This window comes from Bombyx mandarina, chromosome 23, assembly GCF_030267445.1.
Source record: "Bombyx mandarina strain Sakado chromosome 23, ASM3026744v2".
NCBI lineage: Eukaryota > Metazoa > Arthropoda > Insecta > Lepidoptera > Bombycidae > Bombyx > Bombyx mandarina.
Window position 1 is genome coordinate 17,811,117 of NC_143229.1, and position 22,379 is coordinate 17,833,495.

General features: G+C 39.8%; 1 protein-coding gene across 6 annotated transcripts in view; it reads right to left on the bottom strand.

Moving 5' to 3' along the window:
* Syt7 (Synaptotagmin 7) overlaps positions 1–22,379 on the bottom strand; it is a 224,920-nt gene that overhangs the window by 19,953 nt on the left and 182,588 nt on the right. For all 6 annotated transcript variants that reach the window (XM_089737281.1, XM_028175819.2, XM_089737280.1 and 3 more), the window contains 2 exons: positions 15,097–15,108; positions 13,347–13,503 (listed from right to left, as the gene is read on the bottom strand). In XM_089737281.1, the coding sequence (XP_089593407.1) occupies positions 13,347–13,503; positions 15,097–15,108 (169 nt within the window). The remainder of the gene's footprint in view (positions 1–13,346; positions 13,504–15,096; positions 15,109–22,379) is intronic.

Sequence of the window (22,379 nt, forward strand, 5' to 3'; positions counted from 1 at the left end):
TTTGGCATAACGCTAAACTTTACCCCCCCACTTCATTTACGAAGAAAGTAACAATATTTTTGAATTATAGAATGTTAAGGAGCTATTTAAACCCCTATTTTGAAACATTATTTATTGGTGCTCCACTTGTGTTGGTCTTACCGTGATGTTATATAGCCTGTAGCCTTCCTCAATAAATGGGTTACGTAACACTGAAATAATTTTTCAAAACGGACCAGTAGTTCCTGAGATTAGCGCGTTCAAACAAACAAACTATTCAGCTTTAGAATATTAGTATAGATACTTTAACTGCTCGCCGACGAAGAGTTTGACACAGCCCACTGAGCTTCTCTCCGGATCTTCTCAGTGGATCGCGATTCTGATTCGGTGGTAGGTTCTGCGAAGCACTGCTCTTGCTAGGGCTATTGTTAGCAAATTCTCTCAGGATGAGCCCGTGAGCTCACCTACCCGTACGGGCGTGGCTGGAGTAGGCCCTTAGGCTACCAGCGAATAGGTACGGGAAACAAAAACCGGCCAAACCACACCCTGTATATATAAGGGCGTCAGCGCAAAAGTGGCTTACGCTTAACATAGTTAGGATGGAGGTAATGAAGTTTGAATTTACTTTGACGCTGCTTCGTAAACATAAACAATACGCGCAAAAATAATGTTTACAAAGCCATCTGCTATCTATAGGTGAAACTAGGGATAAGCTGATTTTGCAACAAAAATTACTATATTTTAATATATAAATAAGCACCACAATGAAAAATTGTGGGAAAAAAAATGAAAATCTGCGTTGACGGCCTCATAAGTATATACTTTCGTAATGAAAATCTCGATAGCTGATAACGATAATTCGAGGACGTAAACGTATTCAATCGCCGAGCACCCCAGAATCTCGGATACGATATAAATTATTCAACGGAATCTCAACTCAATAAGGGAGCCTCACTGATATGTAGTTTGAGGGCATTATGCTCCGTCGATAACGTTTTTTATCTGGAGAATTGTAGTCGCGGTATTCTCAGAGGATCTTTGTGGAAACTTTGTTAAGTAGAAGCCAAAAAAAGCTTCGAGTGTTTCGTTTCCAAAGCAGTAGTAATGTACCGCTTGAATTCAAATAGAAATAAATAACAGGTCTAATAATTTATCTATGAAGTTCCCGTTTTTCAATACTGACCATTTGAAAAATCAGCCATTCTTATATTATTATTATTATTATAATATTATAAAGAGGAGAGATTTGTTTGTTTGTTTGTATTGAATAGGCTCAGAAACTACTGAACCGATTTAAAAAATTCTTTCACTGTTTGGAAGCTACACTATTCTTGAGTGACATAGGCAATAATCTTTTTTGAAAAAATTAGGGATCCTTACTAAAAACCCAAGTATGTAACCCAAGGTATAAAATAATTATCTAAAACATTCTTTACATCGCGTGCCCTGCGAAAACTATTGACGATAGAATAAAATAATGTACCACGACTTTGTAGAACACATACTTATGACGCAATAAGTGTTCTTTTATTTAAAAAAGTAAAACAACGTCAAATTTCGTTGAAATTTTTGTTAAAGACCAGAGCGGAGCCGGAGCGGGCCGCTAGTAAATTATAAAATCAAATGATTTTTATCTTGAAAATATGGATTTGTATTTGCAAATATAATCATTTGTCTATTAGGAGTATACACAATTAGGGTTTGTTTTCACTATATTGTATCTTTTTCATCAACATGGTCACGAAATAATGCAATAAGAGCTCCGTCACGGGTCACAACATTAATGACGTGTGCGGAGTGAACACTGCAAACGAACGCGCGACTCGTTAGTGGTTTGAACGCTTCCGACATGTTTTTTTTTTTGCTTATGGGTGGATGAGCTCACAGCCCACCTGGTGTTAAGTGGTTACATAGACATTTATAAAGTAAATGCGCCATCCACCTTGAGATATAAGTTCTAAGATCTCAGTATAGTTACAACGGCTGCCCTACCCTTCAAACCGAAACGCATTACTGCTTCACGACAGAAATAGACAGGGCGGTGATACCTACCCATGCGGACTCACAAGAGGTCTTACCACCAGTAATTACGCAAATTATAATTTTGCGGGTTTGATTTTTATTGCACGATGATATTCCTTCACCGTGGAAGTCAATCGTGAATATTTGTTGAGTACGTATTTCATTAGAAATTTTGATGTAAAAATGAACTCAATGCTCGCTCGAAAACTAAAATCAACAACGATGAATTAAAAGCGATAGTGGAGGCTAACGATTCCCTATCTACCGCTGAGTTAGCAGAAGCTATCAACGTTAGCGTCAAAACAATATTGGTCCATTTGCATCAAATTGGCAAGGTAAAAAAACTTGATAAGGTGTTGCACGAATTGAACGATCGCCAGCGCTACGAATGAGTTAAGGTATGCTTTCTTTGGTTAACAGACACAGAAGTAAAGGGGTTTTGAGCCGCATTGTTACTTGTGAGGAAAAATTGATTCTTTTTGATCATTAGACCCTAGTTCAGTACTAAGACAATACACCAAAGGAACATTTAGTCCTAGAAGATTCATGATTTTTTTTTATTGTTAGATGGGTGGACGAGCTCACAGCCCACTTGGTGTTAAGTGGTTACTGGAGCCCATGGACATTTACAACGCAAATGCGCCACCCATCTTGGGATATAAATTCTAAGGTCTCAGTATAGTTACAAGGGCTGCCCCACCCTTCAAGCCAAAACGCATTACTGCTTCACGGCAGAAATAGGCAGGGTGGTGGTACCTACCCGTGCGGACTTAGATGAGGTCCTACCACCAGCAATGTTCACTGTTTGGTGGTCTAGTGCCGGTATAATTCATCACAGCTTCTTATCAAATGGCATCAGCGTTATCGCGGATGTATGCTCTACGGAGCTGGACACAATGATGCAGAAGCTAGTGACCCTCGCCAGCCTTGGTTAATTACTCGTCGCAGCTGCTCCTACACGACAACCCTCGACCTCATACGGCAGAACAGATGGTCTCTAAGCTACAACAGCTAGAGTTGGAAGTTTTGCGTCATTCACCGTACTCATCAGACCTTGCATGACCCAATTTCTATTTTTTCCAAAATTTGGGCAGCTATTGGCAGGGAACAAATTCAATAGCCGAAAGACAGTTCAAAATTCCTTTGAATAGCTTCTTGGCTCCCATACTTATTCAAGATGAACACGCTTAAATAGCAATCCGAACTATTAATTAGTTTCAACCTTTCTTCTCCTGTTTGTACTGTGATATTACAAACGGTTGGGATATTAGAGCGAAATTATAATATTATTGTATAGTCATCGGTTTTTGATGGGGGCGAAAATTTTCAAGGCAAGCCAACTGTTATATCCCTAGCCCGTATAGATTAATGCTTACTAAACACTTTACTCATCATAAACTCTCTTACAATGATTTCACAAGAACATATTAGTCTCAGTTCTGGTCAGATGTTCATTGAAGTGGGACGTTGCCAAATTTTCCTCACTATCTCCAAATTCTTTTATTATAATTCTTTATAACGATTTTCTCCAGCAAGCAATGTATTGCTGGAGAAAGCTGCTACGCATTCCTTGGACAGCTATGAGAACCAATGTCTCAATCCTCGAAGAGCTGAAGGTCACCAAGCGCCTGCTGACTACGTGCCAGGAAAGGATCCGGAGTTTCTTTGGGCACATAATGCGATACCCATTGCACAGCCTGGAGAAACTCATCATTCTCGGGCAAATGGAGGGGAAGCGCGCTAGAGGAAGAGCGCCAGCTAGATGGGTGGACCAACTCAAGGAGGTGACTGGAGGCCAGATACAGGGAGCGGTACATATAGTGCAGAGCCGGACCGAGTGGAGAAGATTGACATACAGTCACGATCCTCAGCATTGAGGGAACGACCAGAAAGAAGATAACTATTTTGTAGCGTCCTTTTTTTTAAAAAGAGTTCGGCCTTCTCACTACTAACAGAACATCTTAAATTATTCGAGAGTGACGTTCAAAGATTCTCTTACAAATAAACAAACATATTTATCAAGCTAATAAATAAAATAAATAAAATAAAAACCTTTTATTTCAAGACATCAGTCTCATATTGTGTTAGTATTACAAAGAACTTACGAACTATGTTAGTATTTATTATAAATATAAATAAAAGCGGGTAAAAAGCATTTGTTAATCACAAAGCTTACTGGAATATTCCCGTTTTTATAAGGCACTGTCTTAACTTATTCTGTTAGTGGCGTTCCAAAAGTTTCTGTTTTAAATGGTAATGCGATGTCATATTTCGTTAACTCACAATCAAAAGCACACCCTCTCCACCCTTTCACCCCCGGGTCGTGTAAGGTCATTGACTTCGACCAACAACTTCATTTGTATCATCAACCAAATCTCAATAAAAGTAATGGAGCCAACCACTGTAATTGGAACTTTTGAATTTCAACTTCAACTGGAACCGACTTCTGGCATCCCACAACCAGACCACGAAGCTTTCATTACTGAAACCTCAAAGCTTAGGTATGTTTAACCCGAAAACCTGATGTTCATGAAAATTATGAATAATTCAATACGAGGATGCGAACTTAAAACTAGGGCTGTCACTATTAGTATTTTCGATAAAGAAATTCGGCCGATCCTCATTGGGTTTATGAAGACATGATCGCAAACCTCACCTTCCAAGTGACACAGGTGGGGTCTCATATGACCTCGCCCAGCGGTACCACCAACCTGCCTATTTCTGTCATCTGGTCATGAAACCATAATGCATTACGATTTCCAAAGTGGGACATCCCTTATACCTACATAACATTGACACTTTCGACTTCATGCCTTAAGGCGGGTAGTGGCATCCATGTGGCCTACGGGCTTATGCATTAAGCATTAAGTGGGCTGGATGTTCATTCACCTATTTGGCATATGTCTATTGTTATGAGTGATTTAATGCATGGTCTATATTATAATTTAATTAATGTATAGTATTTTTTACGGTATTCGCGAGCCGTTTATAATATAATTAAAACAATTTTTACGGTTTAAATTTCGCGTTTTTTTTTATTGCGTGGTTTTAAATCCGTAAAAGTATTATCAATTTTATTGAATAGAGCGTTAATATTTTTGGTTAATTGGCGTTAAATTATTTTAAAGCTACACGGAATATTGACGCTTGAAAGGCAAACGTGACTAAGCGACAATGCGTGAACTTTACAGTAGACTAATTTAAAATAGAAATAACTGAAAAAAAAAATTTTTAACGAATCTAGCCGTAGTATTGAAATGATTTTAATAGACCTAGAAATATAAATTTTTTTGCGCATCGAATATAGTTATTGCCTATCATTAATGTACAAAGCAGTTATTGTCGCTCAGTCACGTTTGCCTTTCAAGCGTCGATATGTATTTCAAATTTAGTTAAAATTTCTTAATATAAGAATATAAGTTACTGACAATAGATGGCAGCATGTGTGTACTTGATATTATAATACTTTGAAACATGGGGATTCGTGGCAGATACAGATGAGACCTTGGTAACCACGCGCGTGGACTTACTCAACTGAACAAATGGTAGAAATTCATAATTAAAATATTCATTTGTCCAGTTGTGACCGAAGCTTGAAAAGCACAAGAGCTTTTAGCAACGGACAGGTGGAATTTAAACCGAAAGCTGTTTTGGCGTTTCACTGAATTATTTATCGTACCTCAACCGAGAAATTAACTCGGACTTGAAGGCTTGCGAAAACAAAAGCTTTCTGGTGGTGAATACATTATGGTTCATTCAACGGTGTGTAGGCAGTGTGTTCATACAAGATGTCGCGGATTCGAGGTTGGGTAAACACAAGATCGGGGTATGTGTACGGTTCTGGTACTTCTCACGATCATTCGACAGCTTGAACATTGACCGTCTTCTTGCTAAATTGAGTTTCTACGGCTTAAGTGCGGATACCAGCCGTTGGTTCTCATGTTATTTGACTGAACGATCGCAACTGGTGGAGATTTGTCGCGGTGAGGGTAATGTTCGATCCAACATGGCTAATGTCATTCATGTACCACAGGGTTCGATTCTGGGCCCATTGCTATTTATTCTTTACAGCGCTGATATTGTTGACCATATCCGTCATTGTCAACACCATATATATGCTGATGACATACAACTGTATATCTCTTTTAAGATGTCCGAGTTTTCAATGGCTGTTGAGAAACTTACAGGGGACCTAAATAGAGTGGCGAATTGGTCGGAGCAGAACTCACTCTTCTTAAATCCCAACAAGACTAAATATATTGTGTTTGGAAATAAATCTCGATTGTCTAAGCTTCCATCACAATATTTCAATGGATTGAATATTAGAAATGGCCCTTATTGAGAGAGTATGTGAGGCGCGTAGCTTGGGCCTTCTAATGGACGCAGATCTCCGGTTTAAGAAGCGTGTCACTGAGATGGTCCGCCATTGCTTCTATCGCTTGAAGGTCCTGTACCGCATCCGCAATTATCTCAGTGAAAAAGTTCGGATTCAACTCGTCGAGACACTGATTCTCTCGAAATTTAATAATGCAGACGTGGTATACGGATCCAGATTACTGGGCGCATATTACAGAAAGTACAGAATGCAAGTATGAGGTTTTGACAGGTCAGCGCGTAAAAAATACTCCAATTAAAATGACAGGCTTTTCAGCTCGATATTATCTGGGGATACACGGCGAATACTAATTTTGTCGAACATCTGCAGTGGATTGGCCTCGTAAAGATGTTATTGTCTAGGAGTTTTCGATGTTTACATTGAAAGTATTTGCTTTAGTCACCCTTAATTATCACCAAGCAGACACCAATGGAGAAGGAGATCCTTACGAGGAAGTGGCATTGGATTGGTCACATATTGAAAAAGCCCGATACCCACCTATCAAAGAGAGCACTGACCTGGAAAGTGTCTGGCAAAAGGAAGAGGGCCGCCCCAGAACAACTTGGCGTCGCTCGGTGGAGCAGCTAGGTGTCTTGGGCATGACGTTGGAGGAGCCAGAACAGACTGCCCAAGACCGATGTAAATGGAATGATTTGATTCGAGCCCTACACCCCAGCAGAGGATAATAGGAAAGAATGATGATGATGATGACCCTTAATTATGAGCTAAGTGGAAGGAAAATGATCGCTGATGGTGAAGTTCATACCGCCTTGATTTTTTTTATTGCTTTGATTGGTGGACGAGCTCACAGTCCACCTGGTGTTAAGTGGTTACTGGAGCCCATAGACATTTACAACGTAAATGCCGCTGACCATCTTGAGATATGAGTTCTAAGGTTTCAGTATAGTTACAACGGCTGCCCCACTCTTCAAACCGAAACGCATTACTGCTTTACGGCAGATATGGGCGGGGTGGTGGTACCTACCCGTGAGGACTCACAAGAGGTCCTACCACCAATAATAGTGTCTAGTGTCCGTAAATCCGCCTCCCAGCCTATCCAATGTATGGAGCAGCAGCGACTTCTGCGCGTAACGATAACGTAGGCAATTTCGGAGAAAGCGTCTTTTGAATTAATTAAATTTTTCTTTATCTCCGATCCGGTGCGAGAAACTTGTGAAGCTACTATGAAATTTTCACCTGTAAGCTTACTTAAGCTCTAACTAATTTAAGTTCGCGTGCGAGATGAGTTACAAGTTGGGGATAAGTTGAGTTTAATGTGCTCAGTTTATTAGTCGAAGTATAAAGTATTGCTTTACTTAGCTCTTTGATCCGTTGACTAGCTCTGTGTATTTATTTATACATATTATATTGATTGATATATTGACCATTAGTGAATAATTTCAATTAATTTGTATTACCTATCTAATACTAATAATACATATTATTTATATGGGAAAACCTATTTTATAATCGGTATTAAGCAGTTGCAATTAAATGATGACCGTCTTTGAACGCAAATGACATTTTTTGAAGGAATAACTTCTTATGGGAGGGTAATTCGCTTCGTTACGTAACGCGTTACGGCGCCAGTCTGTCTGCCGTCCCTTTCTCTCACGCATACGACAGCGGTACTGAGAACGTATGTAGCTCCTAACTATTTATATATGTCGCATCCGGGTCAATAGTTCGGAATATCAACGATACATAAACGTCAAAGTGACAGAATGGCCGTGTCGTGGTTGACGACTTTTAGTAATATTAAGACGGTGGTTTTGATTATTATTTTAAATGATGAAATGTTGTTTTGATAAATATCACAAAATGAAGGGTAGACTCCGTAACGTCACAGTTATAAAATGGCGGTACGTGGACAGAGTCGTGGCATTCGTGTCAGACAGTGATTCCGTCCGTCTCAATCAGTCAGTCAGTCAGTCGGTCTGTCGGTATGTGCAACGAAACTGTCGGCTTATCCTGTCATTGTGAAATTTGTGTGTGTTGAGTTTCAATAATTTTATTGAAAAGTTTTATTGACTAAACTGAGTTCAATCGAATATGAGTGATGAGGAAACTACCGCTTAGCCATCCCTGGCGCTGCCGCCGACATATATATATTTCAATTTATGTTACAATTTTCCTTACATTATCACATTAATATACATAAAATATAAGTAATAAGCCTAAGCTTTTCTCAAGTTAAACAATTTCAATATTAAATAGTTCAACTTAGCTTAGTTTAAGTTACCACTTCTGTCGGGCGTTCCGAGACGCACAATTATTTTTTTAAATAGCATTTCATTAGGCAAACACGTGATTATTATCAGTTGTTCGTAATATAACGTAGAATGCATTAATTAATGACAATAATCACAATAGCGAATTTAGTTCGAGGCTCTTCTGACAAAGGTTGTACACATCCGTAAATATCTAATAACATTGCACAATATATTCTGAGAAAAAAAATTATAGTTTTTTTGTTGTTCTTCTTTAAGATTAAATGACGAAAATTCTAGGTGTTGTTAAGTGGCCACCAAAATTTAAGTAACAACCTAAGATTTTTTAATGTTAAACAATTTCAATATTAAATAGTTTAACTTAGATTTCTTGAAGTTATCACTTCTGTCAGGCGTCCCAATATGCACTTTTTTTTAATTATCTGAAGCACTGGCGAAACATTACACAACTAGGCGGCAGTTCTAAGGTAAACAAAGACCCACATTCTGCCAGTTCCTGCCAGTAAGGTGTATGCTTAATTGCGAAAAAAAGACAAATGTGACGAAGCCATTGTTAATTATCTCGCAAGTATACGCTGCGGATTCCCTTCAAATTTATTAAAATTAGACCTACATTTTGAGTAATATTCCGTATTCCCGAAATCGGAATACAAACCTTAGTTAATGGAGAAAGTTTGAATACAGGGATTTGTTGGGTACGCCGCGGCTCACCTGCTAGAGGACCTTAGGATACTTGACGACATTTCAACTAAGAAAGTTCGGGTCAAGGTAAGCGGGTCGTTTGAGGAAGCATTTGCTTTTTTTACCTGCCTATGCTGATAGCCTTCAGAGGCTATTTCAGCTTCGCCCTAACATGTAAGTGAGCTCACGGGGCTCAAGCCGGAAGTGTTGCTAACACTGGCTCTAGCAAGAGCAGTGCTTCGCAGAATCTACCACCGTATCGGAAACGCGACCCACTGAGAAGATCCGGCGAGAAACTCAGTGGCATTTGCTTTTGTTTTTTTTAATTAGTGTTTTTTATTGTTGCTTATGGTCAAATATCTGGGCGAAATGGCCTTTTTACCCAGGCAGGGATTTGAACCCCGTTTATGGTGCCTTTACCTTTAGGCTACTATTTTGTGTACAATAATTGTAATTGTAAATCCAATAAAAAAATTTAATCGTCTAAGTTATGATGATTAAATCGTAATGATGAATCCAATTTAAAATCTGAACTGACCACTAGATAAATATATTTGTGTAAACAAAACCCATTAAGAAGTAATCACGCAAATAATTGTGCAGGCTTAATTTAAGTTTCATTACACGATGTTGTTCTTACATCATTCAAATTCGTCCACGAACGCGTATAGAAAATTCGCCCAGAAAAATTCGTGAAGTCTTTTTTGCCGAGAAAAACTGGTAGATTTGAACTTCAGCTAACAGCGAGGCGTAGAAAAGTAAATGTTATAAGTGGAATAATTGATTACATAGGTATGTAAAAAAATAAAAACAAATTACGCACGGTCATCCGACCCAAATTAGGATCACTTGTGTTATGGGTACCATTGACTGATAAACATACTTATATATGTTTAAATATATACACGTACAGATAATAAGTCCTTAGACAAAGAGCAAACAAACCTGTTCATCACACGAATTTTTGACTCGTGTGGGAATCAAAATCAAAACCACAACCCTTGGCCCTACATTCAGGGGCTCAAACTATTATACGACCGAGTTAGTCAAAACTAATAGTTTTCGTACATTATTAAATATTTATAGTTACATGATTGAAAACTCATTTCGGATCCTCCCGATTCACTAACGGTGCTTTTAGGTACCCCAAGCGCCGGTCATCGTTCTCGTCGAACCCGTCGCTTGCGACGAAGGGCTCGGCGAGTAACTTAACCCACAGACACAGCCCACTGAGTTTCTCGCCGGATCTTCTCAGTGGGTCGCGTTTCCGATCCGGTGTTAGAATCTGCGAAGCACTGCTCTCGCTAGGGTTAGTGTTAGCAATGACGTCAGGTTTGAGCCCCGTGACCTCACCTACTAGTTAAGGTTACGCTGAAACGGTCTCTCAAGACCATCAGCTTAGGTTGGAAAAAATAATTAATTTAAAAATAAATTTTATCTACATATATGTAAAATATATAATACGTCTAAATCTAGTAAATCTAGTTCTAAGCCTTGTTCTTACGGTAGATTTATATTTTTGTAAAATTCTATTGAACTGTCCCTTCATAAATAGAACACTTAAACGGACTAATAAATGTACACATACATCAATCAACAGTCGTAGTACACCTGAAATGAAGACTTTAACAAAACTACACACATTGAGTCGTTTAGCAGTGCAATATGCCTCAAAGTAAACTTTAAAAATTATTCATTTAGGTAAATTCACTTTTAAAGTAAAATTTGTTTTAAAATCGTAAATATTATTTTAATCGCTACGTATTTCGTAATAGTAGAGAAGTAAAAAGTTTTTTAAAATCCCACTGCGACTGAAAGGTTGCTTTGTATTTATTGGTATCTTATAAGTATCTTTATATCTATAGCGTAGATACAACACGGTTTTCATAATTTAGTCACATTGATAACAAAGCAGTATAAATAAATATATGTATCTTCATTTAAAGGTGGTCTTCACTAGTTTAGGGAAATATTTTTTTTTCAAGCCAAATGCTCTTAAGCTGCGTATGATATTTAATAATCGGAAAAAAAGATCTCGTGTCGTAAGCATTGTAGTATCAAAACCAATTCTACAATTAACTATCATATCTTATTAAATTAGTTCAAGAAGAAAGCTGACAAAACGTAATGTCAATGCAAATATCACTCGTGTGTGCGCCCTACTGTAAAGCAGTCGGGACATCTGTTTTGAAATAGAACGGTCGTCTTTATACAATTGACTCTTCATCAATGGCTGGCGATGAGTGACAGCATTGATGTGCGTAGGTTCCGGTGGCTGTTCAATAAACAAGTGGACTTTATGCTTTACCTTTTTATCCTATGAATTAAAATTACATTTCTGCTTGTTCAAATATGACTTAGTTATCTGTTCTTCGTATAAAAATGTTCTCGTTACTGACGCCTAATTTATATAAAACAAACAAATTCAGGATTTTCTGTTTATTACTTACTTATTAATTTCCAATGGGATTTTAATGATTTTTTCTTTTTATTTCAATTAATATTTACGAAGTGCACTCAAATATAAGTTATTCTTTTTCGTGCATATTTAATCTTCACGTAAATGATTATTGGTAAGTGTCTTTATTTTGAACCGAACTACTAAGCAGAATAAAAACTTTTAATACCGTTTTTTCTATTTTTTTTAAGTGATTAGCTTAGGCTTAAGAATGCGAACTTAGACTCAATAATGTGATCCAATCTTTAGAGCTACAACAGGGTTCTAGATTATTTGTAATCATATTGCACTGTTAAACTGTATTACGACACATATAACAATTAACTTAAACATACTTGCGTCCGTATAAGCTAAACAAATAACATTAAAACAAATTTTACGATTTCGTATTTATGACAATATTTCTTGCAAATACTTCCAGTTATGGATCCATGTTGCTCCTTACCCTGGTTTGGCTTCGAAATTAAATAAGTGTGATAAGCCTTGGTATTTAATCTTCATGGCAACAAAAATTATGTTTTCTTTATAGAAGGCTCTAACATTGTCAGGTTTGAGCCCCGTGAGCTCACCTACTAGCCCGGCAACGCTGACATGGTCTCTCTAGACCATTAGGTAGAAAAAAAATCTAACATTGTTACGATATGTAGTCAATTGATTTAGATTATTGATCGCTGCTAGTGCTTAAGCATTTTAGTTTATGGTTTTGGAGGGAAAAAGCCTTGCGTTATTATTTTGTAAGTAAAACATAGAAGTCAAGTTAGTTATATTTGCTTTACAATTGAAATTCTCAGAAACTTCAGTGGATGCGCAGTGGAACTGCTTAAAAATATTCGAGCGACGAGATCGCAAGCAAAAGGAATATCGATCAAAAGACTAAGTAAATAAATCCGTAAAATTTATTTTAACAGCTTAAAACTTTAAGAATTTTTCTCAAAACATTTCAAAGATGCAAGTATGTACATTTATACAATGTTATTAATAACTAAACTAAATTCAATGGTAATTTTGATAACAGCCAATTAGGAAGGATAGAACTACATAATGAAACTTAAGCGATAGAAAACAACTCAATTAATTTGTAAGGCGTATAATTAATACTAGTCCTGAAATTTTCATTGTAATGTAATACGGTGAGATTCAGAAAGAATACCATTTTTTAATGGTTCCACTTTGAATTGAAGTTGAATACCTAAAATTAAAAATGTTTTTACCATTTTGTCTTTAGTGTAAGCAATAATGATTGATTTAAATAAAATTGTTGAGATATTTAAATTTTATGTTAATAATTTCATCTCGACTCAAATATACATTGAACATTTCCTGAGATATTTTTATTCCAGAATGTTTGTTTGACGTGTCTTTTATGGAAATTGAAATGATTAAACTCATATGAAAACATTTTTCTACCATTCCTTCACTATGATTGGAGTTTTGTAAAAATGGAATATTTTATTTCATTATTAAAAAAAAACAAGAATTACGCTTCTATAAATTAATGAAGTGAAATTTAGAATTCAAAAGTGAGCTTCGGTTAAAAGATCAATTCTGTAAAATGTGTTATAAATATTCCTTTTTTTATTGACATGGGAACAGTACTTACAGATGGGTGAGGCGGGTGATCTTGTCCCTTGACATTCTGGAGCTGTTTGTTGTGAGCTGTCGGGGTGCGTTCTCCAGCTGTAGTGGAGGCGCCTGCAGCTGCTCCAGCGCTGCTACTTGCCGGTGACTTAGCTTGGGGGGAACTAATAGAAGTGGTCCTAAAAAGAAAACAATTAAAACAAATTTTACAGTTTATTTTAATATAATTTTCATTTTATTATTTATAGCCTTTCGAATACTTTAGTATTCGTGATCAAGGATTGTATTGGTCGCATAGATAATGAGACGCAGCCCTGTCCATTGATAACTGCAACTATTCTGCCAAGAGAGATGCCCAGAGATCTCGACAATTCTCTTTTCTTAAATTTTTGCGAGTCATAGACAAAATCCTTGATTCTCCATGAAAATTGTCAAGTATTCAATATGTCAAAAATGATAAACGTAAAATGTAAAAGTATTTTTAATTTAAATGAGGAAAGCATTTTAAGACCTTTGTTTGTTTTCGTCACGGTCCCTAATGGGGCCAAGCCTCCGGCCACTGTTCGGGCTTCTTCAAAACCTAATCGGAGATATGTCATAGTATATAAACAACCAGATGGTATATTTTCAAAAAATTCAAAATGATAAATAAATAAATAGAAAATTAAAAGCCTTTGTTTCCCATTTCCTTTTAATTGTATAGTAAATATAAAATTAAATGGTGGTTGTTATTTGTTAGTATTTATATTTATTTATTTTCCTTTATCTAACTTAGTACGTTTTTTATGATAGGGGTCCCGTAATCGGTGAAGGCTTCCTCCAGTTTCTTCCACCATTTTGATAGGGAATGGTAAATATAATAATTATTTAAAACATTCCAGCGCCTACATTATTTAAATGACAAGACAAACAAGGTCGCCTCGTGTTACGTAACTTTAATTTTAACTGTCTCTAGAACTAAACAAACTACTCCTTTATAAGTTAGGCAAGCTTAATTTGTTGGCGCTAGCTTCAGTGCCACTTAACTTCGATCCTCAAAGTGTACTGTATCATTGTGCGTACGTGTAAGAGCTTACGTATCTAGAATTTGTTATTCCTAAAGACGACATCAACTTTTCTTTAAAAGCGTACAAAAGCTCATGTCTCGTGTGGATTTGTTTTTATGGTTTATTGCATGGGAGCTCACGCCCTGATGTTAAGTGATTACTGGAGTTCATAGTCATCACTATGGCGACAACCTTGACACCTGAGGTTGAAGTTAAGGGCTTCTTTTATTATTTTTATTTCATTTACATCAGATTTTACATCCATATTACATTCATTAACAATAACAGTTCATATAGTATACCAGAATGAAATAAAAATAATAACTACAATTTCCGAATAAAAATAATAATAATATAATAAAACAAAAAAAAAATGAATGTCAAAACTACCTTAACTTAAAGGCTTAATTTAGCTAACTTAAATTATCCATCCAGACTGGTAGGGCATAGGGCATCTTGCTCAGAAGCTGCTGCTTTAGTATGATAGGTGTGACGGTCGTTATGCAATACATTAGACCTCAAGTCTTGAGATGGTTCACATTGTTATTATTTCAGCTAACACCAGGGACTTTTTACTAAGCTTCTAGCAGCAGAAGTAGGCCTGTATGAACGCATGCTGAATCAATAATATAAGAGTGACTGCGATAATCACGTCAACCATTACCGCCAAGTTTATGTGACAGGTAAACTTTATTCCACATACAAAGATAAAACTGCAAGACTTACTCAAGCTGCGCTCTGTTGTTGTTGCAGGAACATTACATGAAACAAAAGATAAAGCAGTTGTCAGTTAGAAGTCGAGCTTTGTAAAGTTTGTTGGACTCATAATCAAAATGCTATATTACTTAAAGAGAGAGAGAGAGAGGGAGCGAAAGAGTAAGAGAGAGAGAATATACTTTAAAACACACCAAAACACAATTAATAATCAAAAACAGTCAACACGCAGATATATTCATACAATAGGTGTTCTTTTCGCTAAAAGCGATCTCTTCTAGATAAACGTATTATATACAGAAACACTGAAAAAGTTAAAGATAGATACAGCCGGTATGTCGCGGTGTACTATTAACAATACATTGCTAAAAGAAAATACATAAACTATTTCAAAAGAATTTACATTTCATATGAATAAGAAAACACAGATATCCATTTGCAGGATGTCAATTTAAATCGAAGCTCAGCTTTGAATCAAATCAACATAGCGATCGCATTCGGAGTCTTCACGATCGAACTGCGTATGAATAGCTTATTTTATGAAGGAATACGAAAATGCTTTGGACAATGGAACCTTATCATAAAGCATTCCGAAAATTCGATCAGTGAAACTGATGACATTGGCTCGAGCTAGAAATATAGTATAAGAAAGATATTATTCACTTGTTGTGGGTCCTAGGAGTCATTAAATTTACCTATATCATAGCTTATTAAAATTTGTATCCGAAATTTTCGCTAAACGAGGAACTCAAGATGTTGAACACAATGACATTGACTTGAGTTTTTTTTATTTATTGCTTAGATGGGTGAACGAGCTCACAGCCCACCTGGTTTTAAGTGGTTACTGGAGCCCATAGACATCTGTAACGTAAATGCGCCACCTACCTTGAGATATAAGTTCTAAGGTCTCAGTATAGTTACAACGGCTGCCCCACCCTTCAAACCGAAACGCATTACTGCTTCACGGCAGAAATAGGCAGGGCGGTGGTACCTACCCGCGCGGACTCACAAGAGTTCCTACCACCAGTAAAAAGGTAAATTCAGAAATATATAAGGTAAACTCAGAAATATATTATAGTTTATGAGACATAATATTCGTTTTTCCTGAGTCGTAGAGATAATTAAAATTATTTTTTATTGAATAATGTGCTAACTATTATCTAATTTCTTACATCAAACATTTCAGTGCTCGCCACCATAATCGTCTCGATTACGAAAGCTTCAAGCAATCGAAAATTTGGAAACAATGAATTTGAAAATAATAAATTAAAAAGTTAACTAGTTACAAGAAATGAAAATAATCTTGGTGTTCAAAAAAGAATATTCTACGTACCACTTATAGTGTTCTAAAGTTACGAAATAAAATTAAGAAGAACCTTTGTAAACAAATTCATGAACGGCGTCAAATATTCCCGGAGCGTTTTTCTGACATAGTATCGGTTTTCAATGTAAAGGTCAAGGAAGTCATGATCGGAGGATTCGCCGAAGATCAAAGGACGAAAGATGCTGATTTAGATAAGTGCCAGCAAAAACGTCTGCGAAGGTATTGGTGAGTGCGCAATTTACATTTGCAGTATGCAAGTCGTATAATTAAAATGAATTTTACGATTAAATCTCGTCCGCGAGCACGAAAGCTGTAAAGTTATCAAAATGTCGGCACTAAAATAATGAAAACAGTAAAAACGAGATTAAACCGTAAAAGTAGTTTTAATTCAAATCAAATCAAATCAAAAAAGTTTTATTCAACATAAATGAAAGTACATACTTGTTGAACGTCAAAAGAACTACCGCCAATTCACAAGAAGAATTGGCAAGAAACTCAGCGGGCATGTCTTTTTTTTTTTATTGATATATTAGATTTTTTTTTTTAAATATTTGATTTTTCAAAATATTCATTTTTACAATAAGTAATTATAACATAACAATTATTACAATATTGAAATGCCCGGAGCGAGCAACTCATTCCCACTTTGTGCAATCTTCTAGATAATCATTGACTTTATAGTAAGTAATTGTGTCTATGATCCGCGACAAAATGTTCAATACGATTGCGACATAATGAGGAAATGAGGGGAGTTTTGGTTTCTTCAATGGTAGAATAGCCTGTGATTGACTGTTATCTACTTGACGCAATAGTGTGATTGTAGTATAAGAGAGAGCAAATTTATGCACGATTTCGTCAAATGTCTTCCTTCTAGGATCCCTTTAACTATACTTAAAAAGCCTCCCCCCCTTATTTTTTTTAACACTGGAGAATCCGTTTGTTGATCTCGGTCAAGGGAGGTAACAGATCGGGTTATCGGACTCCGGTGTTTCCAGAGAAGAAGAGGGAGAAGAGGGAGACCGAGGTCTCTTCCCCAAATTCCTGTCGGGAGACTACGCCTTGAGAAGGGCTGCGCGCGTGCGCTTTTCAAAAGCGTGGGGCGCTTTTCAGGATATTATCAAAATAACCCCCCTACTCATATCTGTTCATAAAATACTTATAACTACTAATACCATGTACCCTACACTTTTTTACAATAAAATCTTTTTTTTCCACTATTTTTAATTCAAATTTATTAAAATTTATTTTCAATTTTTTAGTTGGATTTTGTATAAAAGCGTATTTTGTTAGATTTTTTTTTTATATTATTATTTATTTTTCTACAAAATTATCTTGCCATCTTGAACAAAATCCCGACAGCAAACCGTTCAAAAGCTGTGAAAGGGAACGCGAGGCCATTCGTCAATCGAATTTCTGCAATTTTCTTTCAGGCGTGTCCAATAAACTATATTACATTGGAATAGCATTAGATAGCACTAAAACTGTACACAGAAATACAAGCCTTATTGCGATTGTGTGTTCGTCAGAAAAACGCGTCTCATGTTTTTTAAGACCGTGTATTTTATATCATAGAATCATTCTGCTTAAAGGCTGAAAGAAAGAAATAGAAGACCAGAAATAAAAACAATACAAAACGGTTACTTATTAATATCATTGCTCATTTGTATGTATGGGCGCAAACGCCACTATCGTCAATAATTAACATAATAATATATAGTTTAGTTTATTCTACACAATGATTTTTTATACAACAGATATGTGAGTCGTCTATTATCGAAGGTGGCTATCTGTGCATTTGGACAAAAAAATGTTATTGATATGTCAATACAGATTGATTTGAATATAATCGTCTCCTTCAAAGAATACGGTTCAAAACCTGCATTAAATAAAGTATTAACTTAACCTGTTATTTATCCAAGATGTCGTTCCGAAGAGTTTTGTGACTGCCAATGGAATACAAAGTCAATAATTCGTTTTTCTGATTTACCAATAATTATCCAAAAGTCATATTGCCGGCTTTGATAATAGTCGACTCATGTTATCTTCATAGTAACTGACTCTTCAAATCTGATCGCGCCATGTATATCTACATACCTACCGATATAGTACACACACATGTTGACAAGTAGCATTAATGAAAAGTACAAAAGATGGGATAAGCGCGTGAGTAAAAAAGATAGCTATAATTGGAACGATTGCACTTGTTATAATAATATTATTATTGCATTTGTTTAGACGCGACTAAAGACGAAACGTCCCAATTGGCCTGTCTTCACTTGACGTGCGCTTGAAACATATCTGCTTCTTTTTACATATAAAATATCATTGATTCTACATTATTATCAAACATTCTCGCTCACGACTCGGTCGTGCGCGGACGTGCTTTCCGATCCGTGGCCCGCTTGCGAGCTGCGTCTCTGAACTCACAGTTGTGCTCGACAGTGTAGTGACCGTGAATACATCGTGCGTACAATTCAGTAGTGCGGACGTGCCGATCCGTTGGTCGCTTGCGATCTGCGTATCGAGGTCCATTTTTGTGCGCTAAAGTTTTGTAACCGCGAACCCACCCTTACCAACTGCCTTTTTCAAGGCAAAACCAATCGCTACGTTCAGCTTCCTGTGGCACTCACAGGCTAGCGATTTCCTAACCCTTCCCAAAAACAACAGTCTTTTTCAAGACTAGACCCCCGCTCGCGATTCTGCCTGCTGTAGCACTATACAGCCCGAGCGGGTTCCTTTCCTTTTCCCCGCCGATTGCCGTTTTCACGGCATAGGCATTCCCCCCCCTGCTCCTTGCTGTCCTGCAGCACAGGGGGGTTACAAATCCTATCCGGGGCCTCGCCTTTCGGCGAGTTCAACAAAAGTCCCGGGGCCGCCCCCCCGGGCAAGAAGACCGAAGATGAGCGAAGATTTTGTGTGCGACAGTGATAGTGCTAGGGACATTGTCGGGTTCCTCCGGGATAGGTACCCGTCAATTAGGGCCGAGTATCTCAGCTATAGGGCCTCTCGTGGCAATCCCTCTCCCCCCGCGTCCGTCGCCGCGTTTCTCAACCGTGCCTCGGAGGCACGCCGCGCGCCCCCCGCCGCCGCGTCAAGTTCGAGCGCACGTTCCCACGATGCGGCTCACGTAGCGCCTAACGCTACCCCCACCCCCGCGCCCGCGTCGATTACGTCATCGCTCGTATCGTCCGTCGCGACCTCCGTAGTCTCAAGTTCAGGCTCCGATACGGAATCGGAGATGGACTTTGAATCCGCGTCCAGCCCTCAGCCCGGAACCTCGGATGGTTTCCAAACAGTGACACGTGGAAAGAAGCGTACTCGCGCCGTGGAGTCCCGGAACTCCACGACAAAACAGACGAAATCCGCGTCCGCTTCTCGACCGAAAGTAGTAGTTACACCGGAGTCGGACTCCGCGCGCCGCGTAACCCCACCGCCGCGTCCCAAGCCCGCGCCCGCTCCCAAAGTAGCTGCCCCGCCCCCGCTGATACTTCAAGAGAAGACAGCGTGGAATCGCGTGTCCCAGGCCCTTCAGGCAAATAAAATTAACTACACCCATGCGCGTAACGTCGCGCATGGGATTCAGATCAAGGTCGCAACGCCGGGCGACCATAGGGCCCTCTCAGCATACCTCCGAAAGGAGAACATAGGTTTCCACACCTATGCTCTTCAGGAGGACCGCGAGCTCCGCGTAGTAATACGCGGAGTCCCTAAGGAGCTAGAAATAGACTACATTAAGGAGGATCTGACCGCTCAGGCCCTCCCGATAGTTAGTGTGCACCGGATGCACAGCGGGCGGGGCAAACAGCCCTATAATATGATACTCGTGGCGTTAGAACCCACCCCGGAGGCCAAAAAGAAGATCGCATGTCTCACGACAATTTGCGGCCTATCCGGGATCTCGATCGAAGCCCCCCACAAGCGTGGCACTCCCGGGCAGTGCTACAGGTGCCAACTCTATGGCCACTCGGCGCGTAATTGCCACGCGCGCCCCCGCTGCGTGAAATGCCTCGGCGATCACGCTACGTTAGATTGCGTTAGAGATAGGGAAACCGCGACCGAACCTCCAAGCTGTGTCCTATGCCTTAAGCAAGGGCACCCCGCGAACTACCGTGGATGTCCTAGGGCTCCGCGAAAACGTCCGACCCAACCAGCCCCCGAACCGTCGGCCCAAAGACTTCGGCGCCTTCAGTGCCGAAACCCGCCTTCGTGCCGGCTGCAGTTCCCACGGTGTCGGCGTGGAAAAAACCGCTGCCGTATACGAAGGCGGGAACGGAAACCGCACCCCCGCCCCCGCTCGTGACACGCCCCGCGCCCCAGCCCCTGCTCGCACCTCGCCCCGCGCCCGCGTTCCGTCCCCCGCAACCCTCTGCCGCCAACGACTTCGCGCTCGTGCGTGACTTCGTCACCGCGGTCAACTTCGACCGCCTGCGATCGTTCGCTGACGCTATCCGTAGGTCGGTAACCCCGAACAGCGGCTCGCGGCCGCTTTCGATCACATGGACGTTTACGAGTCCGTGTCGCGTACGTTATAAAATCTTTACCGGTAACCAATGGCGCAAAAAGGTAGAGAAAAACCGTATTCCCTTACGTTAGCATTCTACAATGCTAACGGACTCGCGCGGCAACGCGATCAAATTTTCGAATTCCTCCGCGATAATCTTGTAGATATTCTATTAGTGCAGGAAACCTGTCTGAAGCCCTCGCGTCGCGACCCGAAAGTCGCGAATTACGTCATGGTTAGGAATGACAGACTCACCGCCTCCAAAGGCGGGACTGCCATTTACTATAGGCGGGCCCTGCACGTTGTCCCTCTCGATACTCCCTCGCTCTCACATATCGAGGCGTCAGTGTGCCGTATCTCGCTGACGGGACACCAGCCGATCGTCATCGCATCCGTTTATCTCCCCCCGGACAAGCCCCTTCTGAGCAGTGACATCGAGTCACTGTTCGGCATGGGAGACTCCGTCATCCTGGCAGGCGATTTAAATTGCCACCACACTAGGTGGAACTGCCATCGTACTAACGTTAACGGTAGGCGTCTCGACGCGTTTATAGACGACCTCACCTTTGAAATAGTCGGTCCCCAACTCCAACATGTTATCCGTATAACATCGCGCTCCGTCCGAGCACTATAGACCTGGCATTGCTTAGGAACGTAACTCTGCGCTTGCGTTCCATCGAAGCAATGTCAGAGCTCGACTCAGACCACCGACCTGTCGTTATGCAGCTCGGTCGCCCCCACAACCCAGTCACTGTTACGAGGACCATGGTGGATTGGAATAAGCTGGGCACGTGCCTAGCCGACACCGCTCCGCCAATCCTCCCTTACGGCCCGGATTCGAATCTATCCCCCGAGGACACCGTCGAATCCATAAACATCATTACCGATCACATATCTTCCGCGATTATTAGATCTTCTAAAGAAGTCGATGTGGAGGACAGCTTCCACCGCATCAGACTGTCCCCCGATCTTAGGAATCTCTTAAGAGTTAGGAACGCGGCAATCCGGGCCTACGATCGTCTTCCCACGCATTCAAACCGGATTCGGATGCGTCGTCTACAACGCGAAGTCCACTCCCGCTTAAGCGACGCGCGTAACGATAATTGGCATAGTTATTTAGAACAACTCGCGCCCTCCCACCAAGCATACTGGCGACTAGCTAGGACTCTCAAATCCGAAACTACCGCTACTATGCCTCCCCTCGTACGCCCTTCAGGCCAACCACCGGCATTCGATGACGATGACAAGGCTGAGCTGCTGGCCGATGCACTGCAAGAGCAGTGCACCACCAGCACTCAACACGCGGACCCCGAACACACCGAGTTAGTCGACAGGGAGGTCGAGCGCAGAGCTTCCCTGCCGCCCTCGGACGCGTTACCCCCATTACCACTGACGAAGTTAGAGACGCGATCCACAACCTACAACCTAGGAAGGCACCCGGCTCCGACGGCATCCACAACCGCGCGCTAA